Source organism: Salvelinus sp. IW2-2015, unplaced genomic scaffold (genome assembly GCF_002910315.2).
Source record: "Salvelinus sp. IW2-2015 unplaced genomic scaffold, ASM291031v2 Un_scaffold16595, whole genome shotgun sequence".
Lineage (NCBI taxonomy): Eukaryota > Metazoa > Chordata > Actinopteri > Salmoniformes > Salmonidae > Salvelinus > Salvelinus sp. IW2-2015.
Window position 1 is genome coordinate 21,237 of NW_019957664.1, and position 21,022 is coordinate 42,258.

Sequence of the window (21,022 nt, forward strand, 5' to 3'; positions counted from 1 at the left end):
CATATTCTACAATGTAGAAAATAGTCAAATTAAGAAAAAAACCCTTGAATGAGTGTGTCCAAACTTTTAACTGGTACTGTACATACACATCCACAAGTCCTAATTGTCTCAGACCACGGTCTTGGTCAAACAATATTTGCGAAAACACTCACCCTTAAATAATTTGCTGATTCTGAATGGATCCTGCAGTAAATGTTCACACTAAACAGTTAAGCTATAGGTTACTGTTAGTTCACAACCAGCTTGTCAAAACAAGTTGCTTTATGAACCACTATGAGGAGATAGCAACCTTTCCATTACCCAGAGGAAAGCAGTACCACTGAAACACTCAATGCTGTCTTGGTGCCCATGCATGTGCCTTTTCAAATAAACCAACTCAATCCCTTTTGTATTATTGTCTGATGAGTCTGTTGCTCAACAATTGATAACAGCATACGTTTCTATTGAAGTCCAGTGAAAACCAGATAGCCAAACTATAGGGTTTAGAGGCAGGTGAGGTACAGTATATCGGCTTCTGACCATCACAGTAATTAGTAATTACCTGTCTGTTGTGGTTGTTGTTTACACAAGTTTGTGAAATGAATCCTGGGAGGTTCATTTAAAAACTCATTATTGGGGATTATGGCCAAGCAATTGTGACAATATGAGGATCCATATTCACATGTAGACAGTTTGTGGTGTGGCTGTGGAAGGCTGGGGCGACCAAAAGTTCCAGAGCAGCCTTTATAAGGGTCACCCAGGTGTGGCATTGGCTAGAGAGGACAGGAGAAGGCAAGTGGTGATCACTAAGCAGCTAAAAGGTAGGTTTCAGTCCTTCTAACAGTTCATAGAGGAAACTCATCTTAATTTCTACTAAGACTGTGTGCGCTGACTCTACAGTATGCTGCTTTGTGATAGGAGCACGTCAGGGATGAGACCCATGGACCACAGCGTGCTGAAGTTGTCTCTTCTCCCTATTCTTGCTAACAGGTAAGTATTGGCTCCATTTTACTCTTCTTAAAACAGGCGCGAATTGCGCTAGAATAATGTAATCTTTGTTCCTATTAGCAGATATGAAGTAAACACAGTGTAAAACATTTTTATTATATGCGATTGCAAACTGCAATATTCATTTTTATTTCTTGTCACCAACAGATGATATTATTAAAGTCATGAAAAAAAATGTACAATGAGAAATTAAATAAATATAACCCAGCTAGCACATTTCTTTCCTTGGAAGTGTGGGAACGTATGTTTTGGTTTTACATTGGTTGTGGGAACGCAGCCATACGTTTCCTGACTGGTAAAACTGAATTGTTTTAAACATTCTGAGAGCAGAAGTGAAAATGTCTGTTCTGAGAATATATATTTTTAGGTTGCAGGAAGGTTCTGATAAGTTTTACTCTGGTTCCTTGAACGTTTTCCTGGAGTTTTTTTTTTATAAACATCGAATATATGTAATAATATATGCAGGCAGACAGATTAAAAGTAAGTTTACATTGTAATGCTTCTGACAGCCAACGTTCTAGCTCCGTCATAACTTTTGGACTTTATAACATTCCAGAAAGCATGGATTATTGAGTCATGTTAGTTTACACTTAAGACATGACTGAATTTGTGATTTTTTTTCTTGTATAATAAATTCTATACGTTAGTTTATACTGGATTAAGCATACATTTCAACTGTAATTTTGTTAGTTAAGCTCCATTCCCTCCATTTTGTGCCAACATCAGTTCTTTTTAAGCCTAGGTTCCAATAGTTTATATATTTAAGAGATTGCCAGTTGGATAGGCTCTCTCCAAGGTTTTGTATATCTTATATCATATGAACATCATTTTCTGACTCATATAGATTCCCTCAGGGTTGTTCTGATCCGAAAGATTTCAAATCTAAATTTCGTGATATGTAACTTTTAAGTTGCATGTATTTGAAAATATCTACATTGGTCAGTCCAAAATTGCATTTAAATTCTGTCATGGAAATAAATATATTTCCTGTTACCAAGTCATTTGATGGTTTCCATTCCTTAGATTTCCATATGGACCAATTTATCGGTGAATTCTGAAAAGCTACCAAGGATTGTTCATAGGGTTCTATTTTTAGGGAGTAATATTGCTTCTTGTAAAATACGTTTAATTATCTTCTATATTGTTTGTATGAAGTTGTTAATGTTCTTACCTTTCTCCTTTGAAAATAGACAAAAACTAAAATAAATTATTCTTGGGATGAGGATGCACATCTTTTTTACTCATTTCAAAGAGTAACAAGCACTCATTAAGATCAGGTTGTGCCAATTAGTGGTGCGACCAACACACCTGAACACACTTTACAAGGTAGAGGATAGATGCTGAGAACGAAATCTATATGTTTTTAGATAACAATCTTCAAACATTCTCTGAACGTTACAACAATTAAAAATTTTTTTTAAATTTCTTAGAACGTTCCAAAGCCAAGAAACTATCCTGCACCAATCCCAGAAAAGTTGTGGGAAGAATTGTATGCAAAACAACCATAGGACAATCATGCACCAAGCTCTAAAAAACATGTTCTCAGAACGTAACTGATAATGGATAGTGATAAGAGTATCAGGTTTAGATACAGTGCAACATATAGAGAGCATGATCACTTTTCACAGTGACTCACTACTTTGAAGACGTGCAACAACCTTATCCCATTCATTTGGACTGTGTAAGTCATTTATTGTACTGTGTTGAACTATTGGAACGCCTCTTTGGTTCCTAGAAAAGCGCTATATAAATCCAATATTATATTCTGAAATGAAATACCCATCTCTGGTTCCACAGTATCTGCATCAGGCACTCTATCCAACGTAGCAATTACTACTATCCAAACACTATCTAATACAGCGAGTGCAAACCAACCATCCAACACAGCCACTTCATCCAGTGCAACCACACCATCCTGTACGACCCGTCGATGTCTGGCCAGCATGCTGATTGCGAAAGAAGCTCGGAGTCCGCCACAGTCTCCACGGTGCATCTTAATTATCCGTGTGCCGTCAATAGTGTACGAAACTCTGTCTGTCGTAAGTCCTCTCCGTTCCTTTATTGAGTTATGTACAATGTGGTGAGTTTCAGAGATAACATATTGACATTTCTATCGTTATGTGATGAATTATTCTCTTCCTAATAGACACAAAAAACCTCCGCTTCGAGAGTCGTCTGGAAGTCCCGCTGGTAAGTACACTCTTAGGGGGAAAAAGTGCTATAACCTAAAATGGTTCTCTGGCTGTCTTCATAGGAGAACCTTTTGAAGAACCCTATTTGATTCCAGGTAGAACCCTTTTGGTTCAATGTAGAACCCTTTCCACAGAGGGTTTGACCTGGAACCAAAAAGTGTTTTCCTAATTGGACAGCCGAAGAACCCTTTTGGAACCCTTTTTCTAAGAGTGTAGGCACAAAACTCCAGGGACATTTTGTAATACTACTTATTCTGATTCTAAACACAGTCTTGGGAAGACCCTGACTTATCGTGGGACACATCAGTCTATCATCATGATATGGTTGTCCTGCCTGTCAGCAAAATCTGGACTCCTGAACTCCATGTGACTAATGGGTGAGTCCACTTACAACAGAATACAATAGCCTGTGTATGTTTAATTATCATTTTCATTTATATTTTATAACATTACAGTCAATTTATGTGTAATCTTCTAAATAGCGAGTGAAACATGGACAGAATTAAGACAGTACTAATATGTTTTAAGTGGCCAAATGTTTAGGTGTGACAGTTTAGTAGATCAATCCTCAGTCTGTTCTCAACTTCTCATGTCTAAGAGTGCAAACAATGATGAAGCACGGCAACAAGGATTTGCTGGTGCACAGCAACGGGACTTGTAGAGCACATGGTCATCATGAACACTGTGGTGGGCTGTGAGGTCAATCTGTACAACTACCCCTTCGCTTCAGATTTCTGTGCCATCGCCCTTAATGTGTGGGCAATTAGTGGTAAGTGCATCATTTCAAACCTTATTTTGTCTGCTAAATGGCTCTTGCACACAATTATTTACCAAAAACAACAAACCAAAAAAATTGTTTTGTTTGTATAGCCTAATGCAATTTAGTATATAATGCAATTCAGTTTATTTGTCGTCTTTGGAATTTTCTYTGCTCCCTGACTGTCTAGCATTTKTTTTGGTGCTTGTTAGTCGGCTGGACACAGTGGAGCCATACTTAAGAACATTAGAAAAAGTACTTTTTGTTGTTGTTGAAGTTTTAGCATCAGACAATTAAAATTGTTGATGTAGTTGCATGTGATCAAAGGCTGCATGTTAACTGTTCCCATGACAACCTGGCAGATTTAGCCATATGCTAACCTCAGATGGCAATGATTATTTCCTGTAACAAATTCCGCATCCGCCTATCAAAGACCTTAAACTTTTTTGTTGTCCCCTACTAAAGATTCCATCTTTAACTAAAGTTATCTCCCAAATTAAATAATGTTAATTCATAAGTTAAYAACAAATAAGAATTATATTAACAACATAACAAATGCAAGCTCTAATTCGTTGTATAGCCTAGGTCTGTAGCGTGAAATAGACAAATGCGTGGGTAAATGGTAAGCRTTCGCCTAGCCTCAAAGKGGAAGTTCAGGATTTTACAACTTGATGTTAGATGGTTCCTCATCCTAAAAGTAGTATGGGCAAGGAGAAACTGTAATCCATGGTTCGGTTTTCTCTGAACAGCCACTACAAACTTCAGCTAACTTTAGCCACCGCTAACAAAAAATCTATGCGAGTGAAAGGGGAAATCATGCAATTGTCAAAATGTCAATTTTATAAAATATTTTAAATTTGTGTGGTAGTTTTTCCATCCCCTCCTGAGAACTAAGATAAAACCGAACAAAGAGCCTAAAATCAAAGAATGAACGAAAGCAAACATTGTGTGAATCGTTACACCCACAATGCCTATTGATAGAAACAAATATTTTTTTGTTATAAGCTATGTTATGATCTTTGAGTGAGTGAACTAGTATCAAATATCTGCTTTTCCAGGATGTGGCATGTTCCTGAACTTTGGGAAAGTGAGCACAACTAACGCAAACCGCGGGGACTGGCTAACCGAGGCAGTGGAACTCAACGCTAAAGGAGGCAGAGATGATCGCAACTATCTATGGGTTAGTGAGTGCTCCGGGTGATTTCAGTTGTATTTCTTTTATGTGGGACATGTAAAGATACCTTATTCTTCCTATTTTTATGGGCAATGCTTAAACAATTACACTCAAAGACAATACACTTACTCAAAAACAAAMAATTTCTGCCTGGCTTTWAKWTTTTTTAATTTAACCTTTATTTAACTAGGCAAGTCAGTTTAGAACAAATTCTAAAATTATTTACAATGACGGCCTTCCAAAAGGAAAAAGGCCTCCTGCGTGGACGGGGGCCTGGGATAAAATAAATAACACAACACTACATATAGAGAGACCTAAGACAAAAACATAGCAAGCCAGCAACACATGACAACACAGCATGGTAGCAACACAACATGACAACAACATGCTAGCAACACAACATGGTAGCAACACAAAACATGGTACAAACATTATTGGGCACAGATAACGGCACAAAGAGCAAGAAGGTACAGACAACAATACATCACGCAAAGCAGCCACAACTGTCAGTAAGAGTGTCCATGATTGAGTCTTTGAATGAAGAGATTGAGATAAAACTGTCCAGTTTGAGTGATTGTTGCAGCTCGTTCCAGTCACTAGCTGCAGGGAACTGAAAAGACGAGCGACCCAGGGATGTGTGTGGTTTGGGGACCTTTAACAGAATGTGACTGGCAGAACGGGTATTGTATGTGGAGGAGGAGGGCTGCAGTAGATATTTCAGATAGGGGGTTTGAGGCCTAAGAGGGTTTTTATAAATAAGCATCAACCAGTGGGTCTTGCGACGGGTATWCAGAGATGACCAGTTTACAGAGGAGWYMAYAGTGCAGTGATGTGTCCTATAAGGAGCATTGYTGGCAAATCTGATGGCCGAATGGTAAAGAACATCTAGCCACTCGAGAGCACCCTTACCTGCCGATCTATAAATTATGTCTCCGTAATCTAGCATGGGTAGGATGGTCATCTGAATCAGGGTTAGTTTGGCAGCTGGGGTGAAGGAGGAGCGATTACGATAGAAGAAACCAAGTCTAGATTTAACTTTAGCCTGCAGCTTTGATATGTGGTGAGAGAAGGACAGTGTACCGTCTAGCCATACTCCCAAGTACTTGTATGAGGTGACTACCTKAAGCTCTAACCCCTCAGAGGTAGTAATCACACCTGTGGGGAGAGGGGCATTCTTCTTACCAAACCACATGACCTTTGTTTTGGAGGTGTTCAGAACAAGGTTAAGGGTAMAGAAAGCTGGCTGGACACTAAGAAAGCTTTGTTGTAGAGCATTTAACACAAACTCCGGGGAGGGGCCAGCTGAGTATAAGACTATCAATCTMCATATAAATGGATGAGAGAGCTTCCTACTGCCTGGGCTATGTTGTTGATGTAAATTGAGAAGAGCGTGGGGCCTAGGATTGAGACTTGGGGTACTCCCTTGGTGACAGGCAGTAGCTGAGACCGCAGATTCTCTGACTTTAAACACTGCACTCTGAGGTAGTTAGCAAACCAGGCCAAAGACCCCCCAGAGACACCAATACGCCTTAGCCGGCTTACCTGTCTGTCTTCACAGGTGTCGCTGAAAATGCGGTCCGAAAACCCATTTCTGTCCCTGGTCCTGCCCAGTATACTGATCATCTTGGCTGATGTGGGCAGCTTCGCCCTGCCGCTGGGAGAGAGCAAGCGCATCCCCTTCAAGGTTAAACTGGTTCTCAGCTTCATCATGTTCCTCAACATCCTCAAGGACCTACTGCCCGGAGGAGGCCAGTGCAGCCCCATCATCCGTGAGTGTCCTGTGTGTAATGCACCAGAATGAAACAACATTTTGTTATAAACGGTGTGTATGTATCGGAGTTATAGAGCGACTGCGCCAAAACACAAATAATTCCTTTTGTAAATGGCCAGTCAGAAACATTTATTGTATTGTAGAAATTGACTACAAAGTGTAAAAAGGAAACATTTTGTCATAAAATCAGCCTCTTCCAAAACTGTGGAAAAGTGCCATGGGATCTTTAATGACCTCAGAGAGTCAGGACACCCGTTTAACGTCCCATCCGAAAGACGGCACCCTACACAGGGCAGTGTCCCCAATCACTGCCCTGGGGCATTGGGATATTTTTTTAGACCAAAGGAAAGAGTGCCTCCTACTGGCCCTCCAACACCACTTCCAGCAGCATCTGGTCTCCCATCCAGGAACTGACCAGGACCAACCCTGCTTAGCTTCAGAAGCAAGCCAGCAGTGGTATGCAGGGTGGTATGTTTTCCCACTCCTCTTCAATGGTTGTGCAAAGTTGCTGGATATTGGCTGGAACTGGAACATGCTGTTGGAACACACGTTGATCCAGAGCGAGTATGGTGAGTATGCAGGCCATGGAAGAACTGGGAAATGTTCAGCTTCCAGGAATTGAGTACAGATTCTTGCAACATGGGGCAGTGCATTATCATTCTGAAACATGGTGATGGCGGCGGATGAATGGCACGACAATGGGCCTCAGGATTTTTATTTTTTTATTTTACCGTTATTTTACCAGGTAAGTTGACTGAGAACACGTTCTCATTTGCAGCAACGACCTGGGGAATAGTTACAGGGGAGAGGAGGGGGATGAATGAGCCAATTGTAAACTGGATCTCGTCACGGTAACTCTAATTTCAAATTACCATCGATAAAATGCAATTGTGTTTGTTGTCCGTAGCTTATGACTGCCTATACCATAACCCCACCTCCACCATGGGGCACTCTGTTCACAACGTTGCAAACCGCTCACCCACACAACGCCAANGAGTATGCAGGCCATGGAAGAACTGGGAAATGTTCAGCTTCCAGGAATTGAGTACAGATTCTTGCAACATGGGGCAGTGCATTATCATTCTGAAACATGGTGATGGCGGCGGATGAATGGCACGACAATGGGCCTCAGGATCTCGTCACGGTAACTCTAATTTCAAATTACCATCGATAAAATGCAATTGTGTTTGTTGTCCGTAGCTTATGACTGCCTATACCATAACCCCACCTCCACCATGGGGCACTCTGTTCACAACGTTGCAAACCGCTCACCCACACAACGCCAAACACGCTGTCTGCCATCTGCCCGGTACAGCTGAAACCAGGATTAATCCATGAAGAGCACACTTCTCCAGCGTGCCAGTGGCAATCGAAGGTATAGGATTTGCCCTATGAAGTCGGTTACGACGCCGGTCAGGTTAAGACCCTGGTAAAGACAACGAGCAGGCAGATGCGCTTCCCTGAGACTGTTTCTGACAGCTTGTGCAGAAATTCTTCGGTTGTGCAAACCCACAGTTTCATCAGCTYTCCGGGTGGCTCGTCTCAGACCATTATGGGATCAGCCATCTTGCTTCAGGGGGAGATGTGGCGATATGCTGAGATCTACAGTATCTAATGACGTRATGTCAAGTTCATAAACGCACTGCCAGACATGCACAGTACAACCTGTGATGTTAAATACTGAACAAAAATYTAAAACGCAACATGTAAAGTGTTGGTCCCATGATTCATGAGCTGAAATAAAAGATCCCAGAAACGTTCCATACGCACAAAAAGCTTATTTCTCTCAAATTGTATGCACACATTTGTTTACATCCCTGTTAGTGAGCATTTCTCCTTTGCCAAGATAATCCATCCACCTGACAGGTGTGGCATATAAAGAAGCTGATTAAACAACATAATTCCACAGGTGCACCTTGTGCTGGGGACAATAAAAGGCCACTCTAAAATGTGCAGTTTTGTCACAAAACACAATGTGTTGCAGGCTAGCTGAGCTGACTGAAGACCGCAGGCATTCAACTCGCAGTAGTTGATATTGTTTCCACGGTAACATGTATTTACATCACGTGATAAAACTTTGAAACTAAGTTGCAAGGTACTTTCGCAGCAAGGTTTTGTAGAACGAGTATCACATGAAACATTCCAGACACTGGTTCTTGCCATCTTAGCATACTTTTGATTTGACAGAGAAATATATGCTAGCCTAAGGTTAGATAGGCTAGCCAGCTCCCCCCAGTTTGGTTAAACATATGGTCAATAAGAGTATCTATTTGCCTCTTCTTTTCTACTTTAGCCTACACACAGATCTGAATTAGATGACCATCTTGAGATGGCGAGTCACTCAGGTGGGGTGAAGTCCTCAACTTAAAAACTTCTCTCCATAGCAAAGCTAGCTTTCTGTCACTTACACTAACGTTACTTCCCTGTTTTGTTATTGAATGGCAAAGACACACCCAAGAAACACCCACATCAAACCACAACCCAAAGACAACTTTTGTTTCGCTTCAGTCATGACCGCTAGCATTTCTTCATGAGACAAATCTAAAACGAGGCCAAATCAGGAAGTTTAGCCGCCCTTTCAGAATGTGCAGAAAGCTCACTCCACAGCTAACTTGAAATGTTGCCGAGGGAGCTATCAAATTTGATATTTTTCTATCGCTCAATTGTTTGGTACGTTGTCAAGGAGGACGGCTGATGTGTGTTTGCGAGCAGACTTTCACTATTTCCAGCCCGGTTTGTTACAGGGACAGTAAAGGAAGCTATACTGTTAGCAGCACACCGATGTCGGTTTCATGTACACAGTACCTCTCTGCCACCATATAACATTCACACATCTCTCTCTCTCTCTCTCTCGTTGTTCTACATAGGAAAGCACTTCTGTTTCTGTTTGGTCATCCTGGTGTTGAGCACGTTGCAGTCTATGGTGCTCACACGTCTGGCTAAGTGTGGCACTCTCCGGCCCTGCAGCCTCTCCAAGTCCAAAGACTCGCTGCTTAAAGACACAGACAATGAAGAGGGTAAACTTTTTCATTCTTCCCTCATCTCAGTTACTCAGAGAGCAAGATATATATTTTTTTTCTGGTTGCCAAAGAAGACGTTAACAAACCTCCTTATTAGGGCTGTCAGAGTTAATCAGTTAACTCAAGTTAACATTTTTATAATTTTAGTGCACAATATTTTATTTATTTACTATTAYTCACATTGTCTGAAAGTGTTGAATATACTGAGAACATCCAAAATATATAATCTATACCYCAAAAATGTACAATACCATGTAAAAACAAGTTGACATTGAGATGAAATAATATGTCCTTTCTCAATTGACCTAATTTMACTAACTGTTACATTAGACAGAATCAAGACGTCAATATTTTTAAAATGTTTCTTTGTATGAAAAATCATAAAATTACAGRTCACTTTGGAATGTATTTCCCCGCCCCAGTTAATTGTTTGACAGCCCTAGTCTTTATGCAACCATTTATAACCTGACCATGACGTCATGACTTTATTGCAGCCCGTCTACATTAAGGGGGTACCCCATTAAAATATATGCTTATAGGGGGAATTTAGACCATTTACTTAAACCATTTACTGACAGTGTTACTGTTTGAGAGTTTATTTGTTTGCCATCATTTCCAATTTGTGGTCAAATATGACACCTGTTGGCACTTTTAGGGTTAAAAAAATMRAATCATCACCATAAACAAGTCYAGGTATTTTGTTAATGCACAACCATTCTTACTCTCTAGCTGCAGTTAAAGTATGCAGTTGATGTCTTCCCCAACATATTTCTCGCAAGTCCACAAAAAMAATAATGTTATGTTAATCATATGTTATCCCTTTTTCCTGTCATTTACTTTGTCTAGAATCCAAGTCTGATATTACTGTCATCAAACTGAAAGCCTCAGAGGAAGAGAAGATGAATACACCCCTCCAGAAGGTGGTGAAGTTTCTCAACAAAATGGCTGCGCAAGACCAGAAAAAAGCAAGACGCCATCGTTTTGCCAACAAAGTGGACTTGATCTGTTTCTGTATCTTTCTCACCGTCCTCATTGTTTATGCAGTCGTAATTTTATTTTTCTCCTTTGGTTCTCGATGTGAGATCAACCATTTAGAATTCTGGGAATACTAAATTCTTTATTTGCTTTTAACAATGATATTTAAATAAATATAAAGTGTGTATTCTTCWGTAGAGATTTAACAATATTTATTTCAATATGTTTGAAACTAYCCAGTCATATGTGGAATAATACATTTAGCAAATAGGACTAAATATAGCTGCAAGCAGCAATGAACAGGTTTCAAAGGATYACACAGGAGGTACAGTGCYGCCATAATGAATACAGAAACAATTTTRTTCTCAAAAAACATTCAAGACTGATGTAATGAGCCTAAGTGGGGTGTTCATTGGATAAACTAATGATGRGTTGAACATATGTCTGAACACAAACTAGTTGTCAGTTATTGTTGCCRYTGGTGTAAACATGTCTAACCAGTTTGCTAATGTAGCKTGTGGCAACGAGCTCCTGAGTCTAGCTACATTTTAGTCAGTAGCTATCCTTCTAAATGCGGTGGTTATTGGATAAACTACCTATGAGTTGAACATATTTGGCTGAAAATTAACTAATAGCGAGTTGTTGTTATCCATGGTGGAACCATCTAACCTGCCGGCTCCTGAAGCCCCCATGAGCTCCTGAGTTTTGAAACAGTCTGCTAGCATCGTAAAATTAGCATTTAGCCAGCAAACTGAGCAGTTTTACAAGGCTGAGATGACTCAAACACTCTAGCAAACCCTGCTCTGGGATAATATTAACGGGCTGCGGGAATGTTACATATGTCTTTTAATTGTACAGGGTTGCAAACTGGTGAGGGCCCAAAATGGTGACCATATTTTTTGGGGGGTGGAAACACACAAAAAATATGTTTGAAATACCAGAAAATGTGCTTTTTTTCTGAGTAAAATTGTCACGACACCAACATTTTACTAACAATGCGATACCAGGCCAAGTATCATGATACCTAGTAGTATCGTGATACCACAGGGGAAATTCATTTGCATCCTGTTCACCCACCCCCATGGAAATCTGTTACCGTTTTCGATACGATTTGCACACGCTACACAAAAACCTGTCCCCGATATTCACACCTACTCAATTTAACTTCACACTGTTTACTGTATAATAGAATAGGCTACTGCAGAAAATGGCTGARTTGCTCATATTCAAAGGCCTTCCTGTGATTGGGCAGGAGGAATGTTGTATGGATGGCAGGGTAGCCTAGTGGTTAGAGCGTTGGTTAGAGCGAATCCCCGAGCTGACAAGGTACAGATCTGTCAAGGTACAGATCTGTCGTTCTGCCCCTGAACAAGGCAGTTAACCCACTGTTCCTAGGCCGTCATTGAAAATAAGAATTTGTTCTTAACTGACTTGCCTAGTTAAATAAAGGTTAAAAAAAAAAGGAATATAAATGCATTCTGTGGCAGTCAAGGGAAAACACTATGKCTATATGGAACCATCTTAACTCTTCAGATAACTTTACACACACACCCTCCCATTCTCTTACTCCCTCTCTCACACATCAGAGCACTAGGCCTTTATTACTGTTTGTGCAGAAAAAAATATTTATCATCAGAGCGAGGAGAAAATCGTTACACAGCTCACAGTACAAGAGCATTGCAGATTTTGTGCTGATCAAAATCAAACATTGGAACGTCTGGGACGGCTCAAAAGACTGGATCGGTAGCCCTCAGACTGCGTTTCTGACCCGCTCACATTAAACGACCGTCGGTGATGGATGCGAGCCCCGAGTAGGCAACGACTTGGGGCTTTTCTCTATGATCTCAAAAACTTGTCTGGGACAGCTAAATCGGGGCCAAATGATGGTATTATCTGGTGAGAACACTTTAATTAAATATACCGGTGCTGTTGAGTGGAACAAACTATGACAGCAAGTCAGAGCTATGCCGAACATAACTTAATTTAAAAAATAATGTCAAAAGCTGGCGAACTGCAGCACCCCAAACGATTCCTTCTTGTTTGAGTTTGAGCAGAGACTGTGTTGTATGTTTTTGTGTCCACATTAATTCCATTTCATCTTGCACCATGCAATCAATTACCACTTCTAAACATATATTTTTCATCCTCTACAGTATGCTGTTATTGCTGCCTGCAGCATAATCTATTTTACAGTTGTTGGTTGGAGCAGGTCTCCACAGCCGCTGAGCCGGAGGAGTTTATATTAAAGGCTCTGCATGGTCAATCTGACAGCTGCAGTGGTCGTACAGCACTTACTGCGATACGGGTTCCGCAGAAGTCAGAGCAGACATACAGTGGTTGCGAAAGTATTCACCCCCCTTGGCATTTTTCCTTTTTTGTTGCCTTATAACCTGGAATTAAAATAGATTTTTGGGGGGATTTGTATAATTTCATTTACACAACATGCCTACCACTTTGAAGATGCAAAATATTTTTGGGGTGTGAAATAAACAAGAAAACCCCCCAGAAAACTTGAGCATGAATAACTATTCACCCTCCCCAAAGTCAATACTTTGTAGAGACACCTTTTGCAGCAATTACAGCTGCAAGTCTCTCGGGGTCTCTCTATAAGCTTGGCACATCTAGCCACTGGGATTTTTGCCCATTCTTCAAGGCAAAACTGCTCCAGCTCCTTCAAGTTGGATGGCTTCCGCTGGTGTACAGCAATCTTTAAGTCATACCACAGATTCTCAATTGGATTGAGGACTGGGCTTTGACTAGGCCATTCCAAGACATTTAAATGTTTCCCCTTAAACCACTTGAGTGTTGCTTTAGCAGTATGCTTAGGGTCAATATCCTGCTGGAAGGTGAACCTCCGTCCCAGTCTCAAATCTCTGGAAGACTGAAACAGGTTTCCTTCAAGAATTTCCCTGTATTTAGTGCCATCCATCATTCCTTCAATTCTGACTAGTTTCCTAGTCCCTGCCGATGAAAAACATCCCCACAGCATGATGCTGCCACCACCATGCTTCACTGTGGGGATTCTCGGGGTGATGAGAGGTGTTGGGTTTGCGCCAGACATTGTGCTTTCCTTGATTGCCAAAATGCTCAATTTTAGTCTCATCTGACCAGAGTACCTTCTTCCATATGTTTGGGGTGTCTCCACATGCTTTTTGGCAAACACCAAACATGTTTGCTTATTTTCTCTTTAAGCAATGGCTTTTTTTGGCTACTCTTCCGTAAAGTCCAGCTCTGTGGAGTTTACGGCTTAAAGTGGTCCTATGGACAGATACTCCAATCTCCGCTGTGGAGCTTTGTAGCTCCTTCAGTTATCTTTGGTCTCTTTGTTGCCTCTGATTAATGCCCTCCTTGCCTGGTCTGTGAGTTTTTGTGGGCGGCCTTCTCTTGGCAGGTTTGTGGTGCCGTATTCTTTCCATTTTTTAAGAATTTAATGGTGCTCCGTGGGATGTTGAAAGTTCGGATATTTTTTTTTATAACCCAACCCTGATCTGTACTTCTCCACAACTTTGTCCCTGACCTGTTTGGAGGGCTCCTTGGTCTTCATGGTGCCGCTTGCTTGGTGGTGCCACTTGCTTAGTGGTGTTGCAGACTCTGGGGCGTTTCAGAACAGGTGTATATATACTGAGATCATGTGACAGATCATGTGACACTTAAATAAAGTCCACCTGTGTGCAATCTAACTAATTATGTCACTTCTGAAGGTAATTGGTTGCACCATTTCTTATTTAGGGGCTTCATAGCAAAGGGGGTGAATACATATGCACGCACCACTTTTCTTTTGAATTTTTTGAAACATTATTTTTCTCATTTCACTTCACCAATTTGGAATGTTTTGTGTCCATTACTTGAAATCTAAATAAAAATCTATTTAAATTACAGGTTGTAATGCAACAAATAGGTAAAACGCCAAGGGGGATGAATACTTTGCAAGGCACTGTACCTTTACGCTTTGCAGAGCAGCGCTGTTATGAAGGGAGTTGTCAAGGAATTGAGTTTGTGTTTATACAGGACCTCCCACCCCCACCTACCGTCAACCAATCATGTCAATGCGGAGCTATACTGAGCCCTCCGCATTGTTACAAAATTTGAGAGGTGCACAGCGATGCGGTACAGAGCTTGATTTGGCCTCTGCATGCGCCCGGAGGCTCCGCCATTGCGTCACACCCTCCATACGAACCTCCGACCACATTGGCGGATCAAGCATAAATTGGCTTTTAATCCTGCTGTAGTCATTGCAGCCAGCAGGTCAAATGAACAACGAAATGTCTCTCAGAAAAACTAGTCATGACTCTCGAGTCAGCAAAAAGAGTCATTAAAAAGAACAAATTGTTTGCAAACTGCACATCACTACTGGAGAGGCCCTACTTATTTGTACAGTATTTGGCAGTGTGCTGGACCCCTCTGACTGATTCAGGTCAGGTCATATTCAAATCAGAGTAATTGTCTGTGATTAAATCTGGAATGTGGTTCAAGTTGAGGTATAGAGAGCAGCTATTCAAGGTCAACCTTTTCTGCAACAGTAAATTCCTAGGGATACTCCATGGTTTATGTTCTGAACTGAACTAAATGACTATCGCCCGTAGCACTCACTCCTGTCATCATGAAGTGCTTTGAGAGACTAGTCAAGGATCATATCACCTCCACCTTACATGTCACCCTAGACGCACTTCAATTTGCTTACCGCCCCAATAGGTCCACAGATGATGCAATCGCCATCACAACACACACTGCCCTGTCCCATCTGGACACGAGGAATACCTATGTAAGAATGCTGGTCATTGACTATAGCTCAGCATTCAACACCATAGTACCCTCCAAGCTCAACATTAAGCTTGAGGCCCTAGGTCTCAACCCCACAATGTGCAATTGGGTCCTGGACTTCCTGATGGGCCACCCCCAGGTGGTGAAGGTAGGAAACAACATCTCCACTTCGCTGATCCTTAACACTGGGACCTCACAAAGGTGCGTGCTCAGCCCCCTCCTGTACTCCCTGTTCACCCATGACTGTGTGGCCACACTAGCCTCCAACTCAATCATCAAGTTTGCAGACAACACAACAGTAGTAGGCTTGATTACCAACAACAACGAGACAGCCTACAGGGAGGAGATGAGGGCTCTTGGAGTGTGATGTCAGGAAAATAACCTCTCGTTCAACATCAACAAAACAAAGGAGTTGATCGTGGACTTCATGAAACAGCAGAGGGAGCACCCCCCTATCCACTGACAGGACAGCAGTGGAGAAGGTGGAAAGATCACTGTTAAAACAGCCATCACTAACATAGAGAGGCTGCTGCCTTCATACAGACGTGTAATAACTGGCCACTTTAATAAATGGAACACTAGTGTCACGTTCCTGACCTGTTTTCCCTTGTTTTGTATTTATTTAGTATGGTCAGGGCGTGAGTTGGGTGGGTTGTCTATGTGTGTTTTTCTATGTTTGGGTTTTGTGTTCGGCCTGGTATGATTCTCAATCAGAGGCAGCTGTCAATCGTTGTCCCTGATTGAGAATCATACTTAGGCAGCCTGGGTTTCACGTGTGTTTTGTGGGGGTTTGTCTTCCATGTTAGTGTTTTCACCACACGGTACTGTTTCGGTTTTCTGCACATCGTTTATTGTTTTTTGTATTTCAGTGTTCAGTTTCGGTTTTAATAAATCATCATGAGCACGAACCACTCTGCATATTGGTCCGATCCTTCTCGCCTCTCCTCGTCCGATGAGGAGGACGACATAGACAATCGTTACAACTAGTAATTTTAATAATGTTTACATATCTTGCATTACTCATCTGTATACTGTATTCTATATTATCTATTGCATCTTAGCATATGCCGCTCTGACATTGCTCATCCATATATTTATATATTCTTATTACATTCCTTAATTAGATTTGTGTGCATTAGGTATTTGTTGTGGAATTGTTTGATATTACTTGTAAGATATTGTTGCACTGTCGGAACTAGAAGCACAAGCATTTCGCTAATCAAAATAACATCTGCTAACCATGCATGTGTATGTGACCAATAAAATTTGATTTGATCTAGCTGATCTAGGGTGTAATCATTAGTCCAAAAGTTGCAAACGAGAGTTTCTGTTGGACAGATTCAGATATGTTTATCCCCATTTCATTCCGTTTGCTTCCATTTAAGAAATGTTTTTCAACAGAATCGGCGGAATGGATGCAGTCCTGATCACACGCAAACACAGTTACATTTCATAGCAGCCAGATCATATAATTCCTTCTCGCATCTACCTGCTCTCCTACTCAACGTTTTCCTTTGCTTGGTAACTAGGTAACATAGCATCCCTCTCTGTTTGAGCCAGGTGTTTGGATAGGCTAAACTAGCTAGCTGTATTCGCTAGCTAAGTGAATGTGAAAAAAATACTAAATTTAACTAGCTTTCTCTCTCACTTGCTTCTCCATTTTTTAAGAAATGTATTTGTTCAAAACTGTTCTGTTTTCTTTCTCTCTCTCTCTGAAGTCAATGTAGCCAGAGGAAGACAGAAACTAGCTGTCCTCCAGCTACACCATGTTTTTTATTTCACCTTTATTTAACCAGGTAGAAGTTCTCATTTGCAACTGTGACCTGGCCAAGATAAAGCAAAGCAGTTCGACACATACAACAACACAGAGTTACACATGGAATAAACAAACATACAATCAATAATACAGTAGAAAATCTATATACAGCATGGTGCTACCATATAGAGTGCTGTTGAGGCTACTGTAGACCTCCATTGCAAAATAATGTATTTTAATGAATTATTTGGTGACGTGAATATATTTTGTATAGTTTTATCTAAAAATTATAACTTTTTATGTTTCACTATTTACATTTTAATGAAATTCACTGAGGAGGATGGTCCTCCCCTTACTCCTCCGAGGAGCCTCCACTGATGTATAGCCAACTGCTATGGTAACATTGCACGCCATCTATCACACATTAGGAGTTAGCATGACAGCTTACAGAGATCTGGCCCCAGGCTAGCGCATTTCTACGACATGCACCACCAGCTTGGTATGTACAGCAGCCACCTCCAGCAGCATCATGAACCAGTTCAGCTGTTTCTCTGCRAGTCAATGTTCACCTGTCTGTCCTGTGTGTGTGTGTCTCATACTCTTCGTCCTCGTCTTCACCAAGTAGCTTCTCATCAAAAGCATCTTCCTCCAAGAAGTCCATGACCTCTCGGTCCTCCTMATCCTGCAGGTCTTCCTCAGAGATGACCCTTTAGCACGTAAGAAAGGGGATTATGAATCTAAGGGAATTGTGTAGCCACAAGTTATCAACCTGTTTGTAAGGTGARAAAGTTACATTTGATAATTCTYTTTTCTCTCTAACATTTGAGAAAACAGTTAKCATAATTGTATATCTGAAACTCCATAACTGAAATAATATGATCATGTATGCCTGTAGCAAAGACAAACCAGCTTGACCTCCAGCCTGAGCTTTCATGAGGCTTATGATCTATCATAAAGGTTATACTGTACATTCATTCTTGCATTTAACAGCCAGAAYGTTTATACCATGTTGGAATCATATCACAGATAAACATACACCTAATGAGATATCTACCTAGCTAATAATATTAAATATACCCTCTCTCTTTTTTCAGGATGTCAGGCTAGTATCTACTAATGCAATCACATTCCAGTTCGTTTTAGCTTTAATACTAATGAATACTCTTCAAATGGTACATTTTTGCATTTTACTTTGTACAGTCATCAAAGAAAACATTAGCATCAAAACGACAAGACACAAGCTAAATCAAGTAGGCTACCGTGGTCTGTTTTGGGTGACTGACAGAAGTTTGAAGAACAGCTAACAGCTAGCTAGCTACCGTTAGTTAGCTCACAGACTTTCGTACTGTAGCTAGCAATCTAACTAACGCTATCTGAGGAGACACAATAGTGTCCRGGGAAAAAAATMACATAAAGTAGACAAGTAATTAGTAAGAAAACAACTTTGCCATCATTATCATATCGTCAAATGTACTTTAGAAAGATGGCAATTGCCATACAATAGGTAGAACCGTTAGTCAAAAATAGCTAGCAATACTAATGGTAGCTATCTAAAACTCATGAATAGCATGTCCTTTACTTATAATCTAAAAATAAGTATCTAAACGCTTACTTCATGAATGGTTGCTGCTGCTGCCGATTTCAAAATCCACGTGTGTACCTAGCCTGTTTTGCAATGCAGTCTGATGAGAAGTGTGCTGTGCATATGCAAATATTTCGGGAACTTCGGACAGAACTTCTCTGACAATTATTATGAAAACCAAATCGAAGCCAAATCAGACGAAGTGATTGCTTGGATGGAAGACAGTGCAAAGACACTGCACAATCTCTTGCTTAGAAGCGGGACCAGCACTAGGAAGATTTATGCAAATAAACAATGAACATTCTTGTTCATTGGTCCATTATCATCAGAACCCCCTGTGACCTTATGCGGTGGGCCCAAAAACMTCCCARCTGAGCCAGATGAAATTCCAAGCATTTTTTTCAAACAGCTCTTACACAAAAAGGGCATTATCATATTTTCGCAATTTCAGAGTGTTATTTCAACCTCATAGCGTGGAAATAGCATGATAAAAATGGGAAATAACGTTTTTAACTACACTGGGCCTTTAAACCTAATAATCTATAGGGTTTAATGACAGGTGGRAGTATATCCGCTTCTGACCAGTCAAAGGTAGTAATTACKTGTCTGTTGTGGTTGTTGTTTACACAGGATGGTGAAATGAATCCTGGGAGGTTAATTTAAAAACTCATTATTTGGGGATTATYGCCAAGCACACACTGTATAATATCGAGAATCATAATAACATGTAGACAGTTTGTGGGGGTGTGCATGTTCTCGTGGAAGACTTCTGTGACAAAATGTTCCAGAGCAGCCTTTATAAGGGTCAGCCCAGGTGTGGCATTGGCTAGAGAGGACAGGAGAAGGCAAGTGGTGATCACTAAGCAGCTAAAGGTAGGTTTTCAGTCCTTCTTCTAACAGTTTCATTGGAGGAAACTCATCTTAATTTCTAGTAAGACTGTGCACCAATGTCCAACTGACTATGTGCTTTGTGGCAGGAGGACATTCAGGGATGAGACCCATGGACCACAGCGTGCTGAAATGTTGTCTCTTCTCCCTACTCTTGCAAACAGGTAAGATATTGGGCTCTATTTTACTCTTCTTAAAACAACACAAATTGCACCAGAAGAATGTCATCTTTATTGTTCCTATTAGCATTCGGAAACTATTCAGACCCCTTGACTTTTTCCACATTTTGTTACGTTACAGCCTTATTCTAAAATTGATTAAATTGTTTTTTCCCCTCATCAATCTACACACAATACCCCATAATGACAAAGCCAAAACAGGCTTTAAGAAATGTTTGACCCCCTCCCCCCATTTACATAAGTATTCAGACCCTTTACTCAGTACTTTGTTAAAGCACCTTTGTCAGCGATTACAGCCTGAAGTCTTCTTGGGTATGACGCTACAAGCTTGGCACACCTGTATTTGGGGAGTTTCTCCCATTCTTTTCTGCAGATCCTCTCAAGCTCTGTCAGGTTGGATGGGGAGCATCACTGCACAGCTATTTTCAGGTCTCTTCAGATATGTTTGATTGGGTTCAAGTCCGGGCTCTGGCTGGGCCACTCAAGGACATTCCGAGACTTGTCCCGAAGCCAGTCCTGCGTTGTCTTGGCTGTGTGCTTAGGGTCGTTGTCCTGTTGGAAGGTGAACCTTCACCCCAGCAGTCTAAGGTCCTGAAAGCTCTGGAGCAAGTTTTCATCAAGGATCTCTCTATACTTTGATTTGTTCATCTTTCCCTCAATCCTGACTAGTCTCCCAGTCCATGCCGCTGGAAAACATCCCCACAGCATGATGCTGCCACCAACATGCTTCACCGTAGGAATGGTGCCAGGTTTCCTCCAGACGCAACGCTTGGCATTCAGGCCAAAGAGTTCAATCTTGGTTTCATCAGACAGGGGAATCTTGTTTCTCATGGTCTGAGAGTCCTTTAGGTGCCTTTTGGCAAACTCCAAGCGGGCGTTTTACTGAGGAGTGGCTTCCATCTGCCACTCCACCTGCAGAGATGGTTGTCCTTCTGGAAGGTTCTCTCACCTCACAGAGGAACTCTGAAGCTCTGTCAGAG

General features: G+C 41.1%; 1 protein-coding gene across 1 annotated transcript; it reads left to right on the plus strand.

The window, feature by feature from the left end:
* The first annotated feature begins 905 nt into the window (after positions 1-905).
* LOC112080933 (5-hydroxytryptamine receptor 3A) lies at positions 906-12,190 on the plus strand. Its single transcript, XM_070442762.1, is given in 10 exon segments — positions 906-969; positions 2,785-3,030; positions 3,134-3,177; positions 3,450-3,556; positions 3,778-3,835; positions 3,837-3,948; positions 4,995-5,116; positions 6,669-6,879; positions 9,749-9,898; positions 10,748-12,190. Coding segments are annotated over 9 exon segments (1,170 nt in total). The 5' UTR covers positions 906-969; positions 2,785-2,930; the 3' UTR covers positions 11,014-12,190.
* Positions 12,191-21,022: the final 8,832 nt, after the last annotated feature.